The following is a 13071-nucleotide window of genomic DNA, read 5'->3' on the forward strand; positions in this document are numbered from 1 at the left end:
CACTGCAAATATATACTTTTATTTCAGTCAAAGATAGCTCTTCGCAAAAATTGCGATCATGAAAGTATATCGAATCCATCATTCTCCCTCCTTGCTCCGTCCTCGACAAACTTCAGCGAAGAGTCTTCTAACCACGCGGGGAATAGATCCCAAAATGACCCGCGAATACTAGCAAAAACCAGAAATAAAACTCTTCCCGTTTGGTGAGCAAGTATCTCGAAAGTTAACTAGTTGACTTTCCCTGAGTTTTGAGATACAATCAAGATTCGTCATTTCGCATTCTCAAAGAAAATTTGAAAGGAAAATATTAATATTCAGGGAACCCTTGTTTCATCTTGCTACAGCCCACTGATAATTGCAGAAGCCGTTTCGATCCGGACTCCAAAATGAGGACAAATGTTTTAGGGGAATGGTTTTTAAAGCAACAAACATGACTCGGAAGAGGAGAGAGTTGAAGTGAAAGTAAGAAGCGCAATGACAAATTGATGAATTAAATGTCATGGGAGGCCATCATTGGCATTTACAGCGTATACTGTTCCATGGAGCTCAAGTTACCTTTAATAGACGAATTCACGTTTTTGAGTGCATCATGGGTAAGCAGGGCAAGATGGGGAGAAATTCAATGGTTTGTAAGGAAGTTCAAAACGATGAAAAGTATTCATGATATGCAATTTTGGGTTTTTTTATTTTCCAAAAGAAGATATGCGCTCAAAGGTGCAGCAGAATAAATTTGAAGAGAATGGCTTTTGTAGAAATTATTTTATAAAAAAGAGTTTCTGCCATACATTTCCTGTAATTCCAAAGGTACAAAATTACAGAGAATATATGGAGACAAGAAAAGCAATATTTAAGAATTCCAAAGAACGGATACCAAGTCTAGTTCATCTCAGTTGTGAACATGAACTTATTTGTTTGGTTTATGAAGGCGAAAGTCTATAAAGTAGAGTTATGTACAGTATATTTTGCTTGAATTTCCATACAAACTTTTGAATTTCCCGCCATGTTGCCGTGATTACCCATGATGCAATCAAGAGCGTGAACTCGTCTATGGGCTACATAACGCCATCACCTACGTTTGCCAAAAAACTTCTCCTTGATTAATTTGTATCGTCTCACTTCTGACGTATTGCGAGCACTGGATGATCTTTGATGGTTTAAAAAAAATTAAGAGATCTCATTTGACGACAGCGGGAAGTTTTATCGACCCACAAGAAACAAACCAAATTCTCAAAAAAGAGGGGTTTAGCAGTCGTGAATCAGGGAAAATAGATACCGGCAAGCGTATAAATTCCATGATAATCATCTTTCTGTTATTGAACATAAAGCATTCAACTATTGTCAAAGAGAGAGGAGTTGCATTCAACATGTTCAGTGACCGATTAATTGGAGAACTCAGCCCATCCAACACGAGATTAACTTAAAAATTGTAATCTCTGCGCTTGAGATTTGAACAATGGAAAAAATCCTATTTGTTTTGTACTATCATGTGCATGCATCAATGCATCAATAATAGAAATATATGATTATTAGGGAGCTCTAACAAGAACAACGATCTAAAAAAAAATTTCGAATAATATGATTTACGAATGTGAGAATGATATATACACGTGAGAAATGAGATGTTGATAGAACCCACTGGGAACTCGGAAAAAATCCGAGCCCCAGATGGGATTCGAACCCACGACCCTCCGTGATCTAGTCGGATGCTCCGACTAGATCACGGTATCTCATTTCTCATTATAGCTCATTATAGCTTCCTTATAGTATAGCATCCATAGCATATGTTCAATCACAGAGGGTGAGCCCTCGGGGAAATAAGGAGAGAGTCCTTTCTATTACTTACGAGTCTGCTTTTATACTTTTACTCTAAGCATCTAGAAAGTTCTGTTGCAGCATTTATAGTGTATTACAAGGAATACTATTTGTGGAAACTGCTGAGTCACATTAAAGATACAAAACACCAGAGAGTTGACACTTGAGTAGTGTGAACACTAATGTTACACTGGAGTAGTATTTGTGAAAACTGCTGAGTCACATTAAAGATACAAAACACCAGAGAGTTGACACTTGAGTAGTGTGAACACTAGTGTTACACTGGAGTACTATTTGTGAAAACTGCTGAGTCACATTAAAGATACAAAACACCAGAGAGTTGACACTTGAGTAGTGTAAACACTAGTGTTACACTGTGGTTCTCTCAATTGTGACCGCAACCAATGAGAGATCTTTTGTTCTCGTCCACCAGCATGTCGGTGATGACGTAACGTCAAAACCGCCTAATGAATACTATTTCCCGTTACTGTAATAGTTATTTAAGGGCGGGTAGTATTCCCGGGAGTCATGGATTAGTGCTCTCCAAAGGTCTCTGTCAGCCATCGTCACTGCTATCTCCTTCGTCTCCCGTTTCAACCCTGTGTCTAATCGTAGGCTGTCAACAATGGTTACAAAGCACTTCATATGCATGATCCAGCAAGCATATACATATGTTAGCTCGAGTTTGTGGCCTTATTTAACATTTTTCAAGCTGAAAACCACTAACATATTGAAATCAAGTGGGTGGGGACTGGAAAGGAGTGAGTTACCATGGGAACAGAATTTTTTTATAGCCATAGGTGTGTTTCCTGTAGAACTATTAGACTACCAAGTTTCAATGGTCTGTGCTGCAAATTGGCCAAGGTAGCCCTATTTATATACTCAATATAATATTGGGTTGAGTGTATGACGTCATCAGTCATCTCATTTGCATAATTTACCCATTTTTTAAACTTTAATATCTCCGGAACTAATGAAGATATTTGCAAATGGTAAATAGCGTTTTTGTTCTTTCATGGAATTCTATGTGATACACTCAAAAAATCAAGGGGTAAAAATTTGATCATAGTACCACTTTAACACCACAGTGCGTATTTAACGGCTATTTTGCCTCGGAGGGAGGGGAAATCAACAAAATGTCTGTTTGACCGGGGATATTTAGCGGTGATTTGACAGCTGGCGTCCACAAAAGCCGGGACAACAGCGCGGACATTGACTCTCTCACCACTAGACCACGAAAGGCTACGTGACGGATCAGGGGGAAATATTTATTAAACAATTGTGCACGTGACCGACTAGAATCCAGATTTCGCGCGGCCATTTCTTTCTCCTGCCTGTATTCTCCATGCGCTCGACTAACTCAGCGGTGAAAAAGAGACTGGCCGTAGTCTAGGATTTTCATTTCAAGCTTCTTTGCTCACTTCACTGCAACATTTCTTGATAGCAATGAAGTTTTGCCATCTGCCATGTGCTGTAGAATAAAAACTATACTACGGACATCAGCTCTCAAGGGCGCGAACTCGTCAAATACTAGGGAGCTTAAGCACGCGCGTTTTTGAGACGCGGACAGCGGTCTCTCTCTAGTCAAACAAGGTGGGTTACAGATGCTTAGGAACACTAAAAAGTAAGAGATACAAAACGTCATACCTGAGACTACCTGTGAGTGTTTATTTCCTTAATTTACGTACCTCAGGCTAAATATAACAAATCACTGTGGAAGACCCCACGCTGACGAGCAACTTGGAAGAGTGAGTTGTGTTCAGTCTTTCCTAACCGATTAAAATAGATCAGTATGAAGTTTAATGCACTTCGGCCAAGAACCATCGGAGGACGAGAACGACTACGAGTAACCGTTTTCCGTTCTGAGCATGCGCACTTTGAAAATTGTCGGCCTCCAAACCTTATGCGCATGCTCAGTACGGATAACTTGTACTTGTAGTCGTTCTCGTCCTCCGATGTTTCTTGGCCGAAGTGCATTGGACTTCATACTGATCTATTTTAATCGGATTGGAAAGGCTAAACCCAACTCACTCTTCCGAGTTGTTCGTCAGTGCCGGGTCTTCCACAGTGTTTTGTTACATTAAGAAGGAGACCTACACTAACTGGTAGTCCTAAGTATTTATGACGTTTTGTGTCTCTTATTTTTTAGTGTTCCCAAGCAGCTCTAACCCACCTTACTTAAAACATCGTCTTTTTCTCGGAACAGCCTTGCTTGTCGTTTCAGTGCTTCAGAAGCAAGGAATCGATAGTGTTGGTGCAACGTAAGCGAAGCCAAATTTGATCAGAGAAATCATCAAGTGGATAGTTCTAATGGGCCTGGATAATTAACAAAACTGTTCTTTATCATGATAATGATTTAATATGTAAGGCTTACGACTAGCTGGCAAGGCTCTTGTGAGAGTCACACGTCTTGAAAAAATTAATCTAAAAATAGCGGTGCATGCGCGTTGCTGCCAGAATAAGGGCCCGTAAAGGCCTTGCATTACGTCAGAATGCAGTGGTGTCCGTGTCCTACTGCATGCTTGTTATACCCGACCAAACACACGCACCGCACGTGCATAGTTGTTGCACAGCAGCTCAACTCAAGTTCACATTGTTCAAGTTGAGTTTTAGGAGCTTTGGTCTCCCTTTTACTCCTCGCGATCGATCAATGTGGATTATTATAATACCTAAGTTTAATAAAAGTAAACTTTTACTGTCTATCTAATCTATATAGCAAAAAAGACTTTGTGTCGAAAAACATCGTATTCTTTCAGTGTTAGAGAGAGATTGTTCCCTTCTTATTGTGGAATGCTATCGTACGTAACATACAAGACTTTGCGGACAAGAACTACAAGAGTCTGGCAAAGACACTTCAATCTTGTGACCTTTTCAAAGAATTGAAATTTATGGAGACTTCTGTGTCGACTGCAAATTTTAAAAGTTACATTTCATGAAATCTACGTATATTGAAATTTTAGAAGTACAGATTTTAGCTAGGTTTAAGGAAAGTTATCGGTTTGATATAAAGGGCATGCATATCGCTTTTTAAATTAATTTAAGATTCAGTGTTTGATGTAAACAGTTTTAGCCAGAGTTTTTAACATTTATTTTATTGTATATAGCTGTAGCGTTCATTTGTTGTTTTGTTTTAGATATTTAGTTTTTATTTGCACGATCCCACAAGTTGCAGAGCATTAAAACTTTTATCGTCCTAAAATAAAGGCTGTCTGTCTTTATTCTTCCATACATCTTTCTCATAGCTATAGCTTATTTAGCAGATTAAAAAAATCACCCACATTTGAAAGCCTGTGATAGGCTAATTAACACTATATGCCACAAGAAATCCTTGAAGCTGGTTAGACGCTCAGTGGTAAATGCAGACTGCAGACTGGGAGTAAATTGCAGACTAAGTGTGAAAATGCACCCTGCGCAGGCGTGCGATTGACCAGCTCCCAGCTGGCAGCACATTTCAGTTGGAAGAGCAAGTCCCGCGGTCATGAGATAGAATCCAGTTCAAGGCCTGGATTTTTCAAGCTTACTTGCAACTACTTAAAGTGCTACTATGATAAAAAAAATCGCTAGTCCTCCTTTTTTCCCTCAGATTTTGAAAGTGTGTTTGCGTAACTGTACATGTGTTACACCGGACTGGCAAACTTTTGAGGTTTGATTTTAATCCAAAGGCTGTCTACTTTGAGTGTAAGTTTTGGATTTGACGGTCCACCATTACTCACGTTCAAAACTGACCGACTGGACCTGAGAAGGTTGGATCTGCGGAAAAGTGACGTCATTTACTCACTAGCTTAAAATTTGAGCGTGTAGATGCAGCTTATCATATGTGCAAAACACGAGTCTGAAAGCCCGAAACTTCCGTGCTGCATATTAATGCAGCCGCGTACACACGCATTTCATTCTTAAACTTGTAAGATAGTGTTTGACATCATTTTGTCCTTGATCCCACCCTCTAAAGATTTTAAAGTTAGATAAGAAGCTTAAGCAGTTGCAAGCAATCATGAAAAAATCTAGGCCTTGAACGGGATGAATATCAGTTCTATTCCATGACCGTGCGATTGGACCGCACTTGCTCTGCCAACTCAGTGAAATATCCTCAACCAGCTGCGAGCTGGTCACTTGCATTAGAGGTCAATGAATGAAATGATTTTGGGAATATTTTCATATGATCGAATTGCGGAATGACATGAAATGAAACGTGGACAAATATTTCTGTATAACAATATTATATCTATACTCTCAAGGGAAAAAAAACATGGAAAAAATTGAAATTATGGCTACCATTGCAGATGCGGGTGATGCGAAACGTCTATGTGGACCTTACTTCAATTTTACCTTTTTCTATAGAATATCAGAGAGAGCACGTAACCTCTATTCTCATCAAAATGTCTTCGATCTTACTGGCGCTTCTTTTGATGTCACTTCCACGATAGAAACTCACGATAAGAAGGACTGATTTACAATTAATATCGGACTCGGATTGAAGAAAATCACAAAAACATATTAAAGCAACAACATTGTAGCAAGCAGACTTGCCAAATTATGTTGCTGCTTTAACAAAAACATCATTTCCAGTAACGACTGCATGAATAGCTTGAAATTGTTCCGCCTAAACCACAAAGTTAAAGTGGCATTTCTTAATAAGTGCGAAATAAATTGCCTCCAGAAACTTGGCATTATAATTTCCTTTCACATTATACACCATGTTTCCCGTACAAAAGCACTCCGAATAAACTACGCCCAAATAAGAAATGTTTTTCCTAATATGGTTTTTCCCCCAGTTTTAGGGCAAAAATGGCGTCATTCCGAGCATACGCCTGCAAGTAATACAGGACCCTCTCTTTTCCCGCCTGGGTTCCAGGCCCATCTAATGGACGGTGTAAAAGGAAGTCCTGGAACAGGACTACTATATAACCCATACTTCAAATATATACATTTCTTTCAAAATAAAGAGAGTTAGTTGCTGTCACTGTGCATTTTAAGGTTTATACAATCACCTTATAGATTATCTGAAACTTTTGGGCTAAAATACTTTTCGAACAATATAGTTGCCCTAAGCCAACTGGACAGAAGGGATCTGTTTGTGTACCCTATAAATTGGTTCATTTAATCTCACTCTTGGATTTTTATATTTTTTAAAGAATCGATATTTCGAGCTATTGTTTCGACATTTTAGAATTATACTAAAAAAATTCAGTTTTTTGAACCTGTATGAGGACACATTCTACCCGGGTAATAATATATCCTATCCTCTACCGCTTTGCTCCTGCCGACAAAAACGAAACATCAAAAATTAGGTAAAAATCAAACTTTAGAATTGAGAAGTAAGTGTTTTATGAGAAAAAGGGCGAAAGTAGATTCCTCCAGAACATATTTCAATCTGTAGAATTGTTTACACGTATGAAAAAGTTTCTTCAGCAATAACGTTAAGTTCGTAATCAATTAACAGACAGATTGAGATACCTGTGTCTTTCAGCAATCCTCGTCGATTTGCCGTTGTGGTATTCCCGGCATGCATGGCAAGCCTGGGTCCCCAGGATTCCCCGGCCGCGATGGACGAGACGGCCGTGACGGACCAAAAGGGGATCAGGGTAACAAAGGAGACTAATGTTGCGCATGCGCCTCATCACCCCGAAAATCCCTTGAAATTTAGTCAAACTCATTCGAAACGCGGGAACATGAGAAATGGCGGAGGTCGTGCTGGCCTCGTTAATATTCATCGCTTGTTTCCAAAAGGACGGCACACAATGAATGCAAAAATGATGAGTCACTTGAAAGACTTGGGCATTACCTTATCTTTATGACTGATACTGGTTCAGTACAACGGGAAATACGGCGAAGGATCACAAACGAAGCGAAGATGACGAGTCAAAAGTGTGGCGATGAAGTGAAGAAATTGCAAGGAGCAGAGGATAGTTTTGCCTTCCTGGCGTTGTTTTTCCTTATTTAAGAGACTTCAACTCAAAATGGAGTGCTGCTTAATAATAAAATAAGTCGGATTTAAATTGAAATGTGAGTTTACATTAAAAAATGTGGCTAAACTGGCGTTTGAAGCGAGGACAACGATAAATCAGCTAACAAGATGGAGTTGAAAAATGGCAGCCCACTGGCGAAGAACATCTCAATTCGCTATAAAGCTTCCCAACCTTGAAATTTTGAGCCACATGCTCGAAATAGAGTCGGGAATTGTTCTGGAGAAGAAATAGGGCTGATTTTGAATCGTGAACGAACAGATTAAGCCAAGACGCAAGGCTTTCCCTTACGAGTGCTCCAGATTATTTAAATTTCCTTGGCAAAAAATATTTTGATTCCCTTATTCGAGACTTTTGTCATAGGCCGTGATACGGGAATTCTCGCTTGCTGCAGTAAGCCCAACAACCAAAGAAAAGATTTGTGTGAAGAAATTGTCATTTAAAGTGCAAGGCTCAACACAGCAGGTATTGTGTGATACGGTGTTGTCTACAAAGTGGTCCCAAATCTTGTTATGATATCATCTCACTCTGCCCCATTGTGTCTTTGACTTGGCAAACTTTAACGTCTGAAAATTAAACCACTGGAAAAGCATTAAATTTGAAGCTTTTTTCAATTTGTATATTGTCATATTGCCCTAAGCTGCAAAAGTTTCAAGTTGATGAAACGACGCGCACAAGAAATTCTAACTCGGAGAACGAGACTCAAGTCGGCAGCTCATGCGTTCTCGTGACCAAATCTTAGAAAATAATTCGTGATACGGGAATCGCCTTTAACAGCCGACACACAAATATCATAAGAGTAATTTGAGTTAAACAGTTTAAATTTAAAAGTGGCAAGGCGCGCGCAAGCGACCAGCAAAGTGAGCCCATTGTCCTATTGAAATCTGTCACTTCGAGCCAGTTGCTTGATCGGACGTCTTCTTAATGCTACCCAGCGATGTCTTGCCTAGTGGGTTTCGATGCTTTGCAATAAATTTTAAAAAATCCCAATCAGTGTAGATACATCATAAACTAATTTTGCAGGGAAAAACATGGAGATTGACAATGGTTCATAATTAAATTATTTATTTATTTGCACAAAATTTGTCTCATCTGAGGCGAAGTACTATTTACACTTACATAAAACTGCTTACCACAGGAATTTTAAAACCCGAAAATATTGCAGAGAACATCACATGCACTATGCCACCACTAGAAATAAATGGCATTTCTATTTTAAATAAATTATTCATTTGTTTGGGTATTAAGCTTACAAAGTGCCCCTCTCCTCCCGCCCCCACCCAAAAGAATCCCCTAAACAATTAGTTGTGAATGTGTTCAAGTTGTTAACTAACTTTGAAAAAGAGCTATAATAATTACCATTATGCACTTTACCTCTTTCCATTTAAAAAATTTATAAGGGTTGTACTTGAATAATCTATATACTGTTATTATTACATCATTAAAGGAAGCATATTCAAACTTTGTCATCTTATTTACAAGAATTTTCAAGAAAGTATTAATTGATTTTTGAAAGTCATTTTACTAGTAAATATTGCTTGAAATGCTTTATTAAAATCATTTCAAAATGACATAAACAGGATGAATAATGAACTATTGTTTTTCTTGTATTTAAAGAATATTCATACTATTTCCTTTTCACTTGATAATGACGTCTGAGAACGTCGAAACGTCGTGTATATATATATTTTAACCGCTTTTTAAAGATTTCTTAAATGTTTTTAAGAATCGTTTTCTCGCAATTTTTTACAAGTAATAATCTTAATATAATAATAACAATAATAATAATAATAATAATAATAATAATAATAATAATAATAATAATAATAAGACGGTGATTTATTACTGACTCATCTCTACTTTTATGGTCTTTCATACGTTTAATATAAGACGATTTTTATTACACAGGATTGCGTGTTCACCAAGAACTTCTCTGATACAGCTCTTCATGTGGCCTGGACTGGTACTCTTAACGTTGAAGGCTGCACTGATTGCTGTAAACGCTGGTACTTCACCTTCAACGATGCTGAATGTTCAGCTCCCCTCCCTATTGATGGTATTGCGTACTTAGGTTGGGCAAAATCTCAGAGTACTTATCGCGTCCGCCATATTGAAGGGCACTGCAACAACATTCACAAGGGAAGGGTGCGCTTGGGATTCTGGGTCGGCAATTGTCCTAGCTATGGAAATGCTGATGCCTACACAGGTTGGGGTTCAGTGTCCCGGATCTTTGTAGAGGAAGTTGCTAAACCTCAAGCTTAGATAACGACATAAAAGCTTCAGTCCAGCGAAAGTTAAGCTCTTTAAAGGGACATAAATCACTTATATAGGGAATTACGTATACATTAGTGTGGATAATGGCGACTTTGCTTCATTGGGGCTTCTTTTGATTGTAATAAACATTCTGTTGATTGGGAATAAAAGTTTAAACATGACCAATGCCTGCCTCTGAGGACGATTCTTGTTATCTTGACTACCTGCATGTGTTTTTCTACAGTCTTTTTCACAATATGCAGTCAAGAGAACTTTTCCCATTGTATTCAAAGTCAAAGTTTTGAAATTTGGCCGCAAACGTGATACCCACCACAGAGGCCATTTTGTCAGATCATTCAAAACAGCAAAGCTGCCAAGTCTTAAATTTCACCACGTCATTACAACTGACCAATCAGGTGTCTTTCTTTTACAAAAATCATCGAAAGCAAGGTGAACGCACCATAAAACCAACCCGGTGTGGCCAACACATCACGCATGCGCACAGCCATTTCACTCGTTTGCCAAAAAAGGTCTCCTTGATTAATTCGTATTGTTTCACTTCTGACGTATGGTGAACACTGGATGATCTTTGATGGTTTAAAAAAATTAAGAGAGCTCATTTGAGGACAGCAGGAAGTTTTATCGACCCACAAGAAACAAATCAACTACTCAAAAAAAGAGGGGTTAAGCAGTCGTGAATCCGGGAAAACATGATAATAATTTTTCTGTTATTGAACATAAAGCATTCACGTGTTGTCAAAGAGAGAGGAGTTGCATACAACATGTTCAGTGACCGATTAATTGGAGAAATCAGCTCATCCAACACTGAACTGAAAAACTGAAAAACTTTATTTAAACACGTGACATTGATGAGCCTAAAAAAGACTCGTTACAAAAATGTACGTGTATCTACATTAGTGTATAAATTAAGAAAATATTAGACTAAGAATCTATAATAAAATTACCTATCCATACTATAAATTTATAATAGCATCTAATTAGAGCAGGAATTACAGCGACACTCGTCCTGGCTCAACTTAAGTTTCTTTAGTTTGGCCATAAAATTCTTAAGATTTGGGGCCTCCCTAACATGCAAAGGTTTCTTGTTCCAGAGACGGCACGCAACTATACGAAAAAGATCTGTGTTTAAAACCAGTATTGGGGGCCGGCTGATCGTGTCTGCTACCATTGCCGCGAAGATTGTAAACACAGTTTTTGATTCTAAACATATTACTTATATAATTGGGATAGCTTTTGTACACGAGTGTCAGAGCTTGGGCCAGGCGCCTATGCTAAATGGAATCTAAATTATACTGCAACAAGATCTGCTCGTAACTAATAGACTTAGGTAGATTGAAGAGAGTTCTAAGTACGTAATAATTGGCATTTTCTAACTTATCAGATAAAGGTTGATTAATTCCTATTAGAAGAGCACTACAATAGTCAAAATGAGGTAGAATGTATGACTTATATAGTTTAACCGCAGTGTCACTATCAATAAAATTCCTGATTCTGCGCAAGGCGGCTATCTTTGCATGAATTTTACTAAGAACCAATTTAATATGTGAAGAAAAGGTGAGCTTATTGTCAATCGTCACTCCCAGCAACTTAAGTTCATCGATAGTCAGAATATTATTTGACTTTAGAGTGAGCTCATAATTATAGTTGGATTTGCCAACAATCATAGCCTGCGTCTTAGTGGCATTGATGGTGAGGTAGTTATCTTCAAGCCAATTGATGTAGAATTCCAAGGTCGCAGGTGAGTTACTAGCAGCATAACCGGTTGTGTCATCTGCGTAGAGCCTCAATTCCATATTCTTGGTAATACGGGTTGTCATTAATATATATATATTAAACAAAAGCGGTCCCAAAAGAGATCCTTGCGGGACACCACGAGATTAACTTATTGTAATCCGTGCGCTTGAGATTTGAACAATGGCAAAAATCCTATTTAAGTGAAGCTATGATCCTCGCAGTTATGAACGCAATTTTTACAATTGCGTAGAGAAGCCTGAAAAAATTCAGGACTTCAACGGGATTTGAGCCCGTGACCTCGCGATACCGGTGCGACACTCTAACCAACTGAGCTATGAAGCCACTGACGTTGGGAGCTGGTCATTTATGGGTTCTAATGTTCCCGTGAGGAATGAATATATCATTTTATTTATCATTTTATCGTTAAAAATCCTATTTGTTTTGCACTATTATTTGCATGCATTAATGCATCAATAATAGAAAAATAGTTATTAGGGAGCCCTAACAAGGACAACTATCTAAAACTTTTTATTGAATACTATGATTTACGATCCAGAAATAATACTATCGGTGGTTTGCATCCAATCTCTAGAGACACAGATAACGATACTGCAATGTACAATTGCTGGTGAACGAACAACAGGAGCTATTATAATAATCGTTGCGGTCGCATTAGGGAGCTAACACCAGTGTTAAATCAACTTCTATTGCTCAGTGTTCCCCGTGGGATTCAAAACACCAGAGGCTGCAGTCGCATTAGGGAATAGACCGTATTCGTATTCTCAGTATTGGACCTGAACTATCTCGCAATAGAGGCTAATGCGGGGGAATATATTAAAGGTGTTATTGCATTTGAAAAGATTCCCCCTCATTAGCCTCCATTGCAAGCTAGTTCCAGTCCAATACTGAGAATACGAATATGGTCTATTAACACTAGTGTTACATCAAGTTCTAGTGTTCTCCCAGTGATACGCGCTGGATGATAACCAAGAGATGAACGAAATAAGGCACGCAACAAAAGTGTGACCACGAGCAGTTACCCCTTTTAACTCTTATTTGTTAATAATTAGTTGTACACTGTTACGATTACTTAGGTTACAGATTAAGTTAATTTACTAGCAGTTCGTAAAGCAGGCTTACTCTCTTTCATGGCCATGCAGGTACTGATTTTGATGAACTTTGAACTCCAAGTTCCACCGACTAGAGACAACAATGCTGGACTTTGTTGATTTACTGGATTCTTTCCACTCACTGGATTTTACTGTCTACACAAACTCCTACGGAGGTC

The 13071-nt window shown here is 38.4% G+C and overlaps 1 protein-coding gene across 1 annotated transcript; it reads left to right on the forward strand.

Moving 5' to 3' along the window:
• Nucleotides 1-494: 494 nt before the first annotated feature.
• Nucleotides 495-10074, forward strand: LOC138013974 (collagen triple helix repeat-containing protein 1-like). Its single transcript, XM_068861007.1, has 4 exons — nucleotides 495-593; nucleotides 7280-7394; nucleotides 8170-8240; nucleotides 9684-10074. The coding sequence occupies exons 1-4, from the start codon at nucleotides 495-497 to the stop codon at nucleotides 10035-10037; spliced, it is 639 nt and encodes a 212-aa protein (XP_068717108.1). The 3' UTR covers nucleotides 10038-10074.
• The last annotated feature ends 2997 nt before the right edge of the window (nucleotides 10075-13071 follow it).

The sequence above is a fragment of the Montipora capricornis genome, chromosome 8, assembly GCF_036669925.1.
Source record: "Montipora capricornis isolate CH-2021 chromosome 8, ASM3666992v2, whole genome shotgun sequence".
NCBI classification, from domain to species: Eukaryota; Metazoa; Cnidaria; class Anthozoa; order Scleractinia; family Acroporidae; genus Montipora; species Montipora capricornis.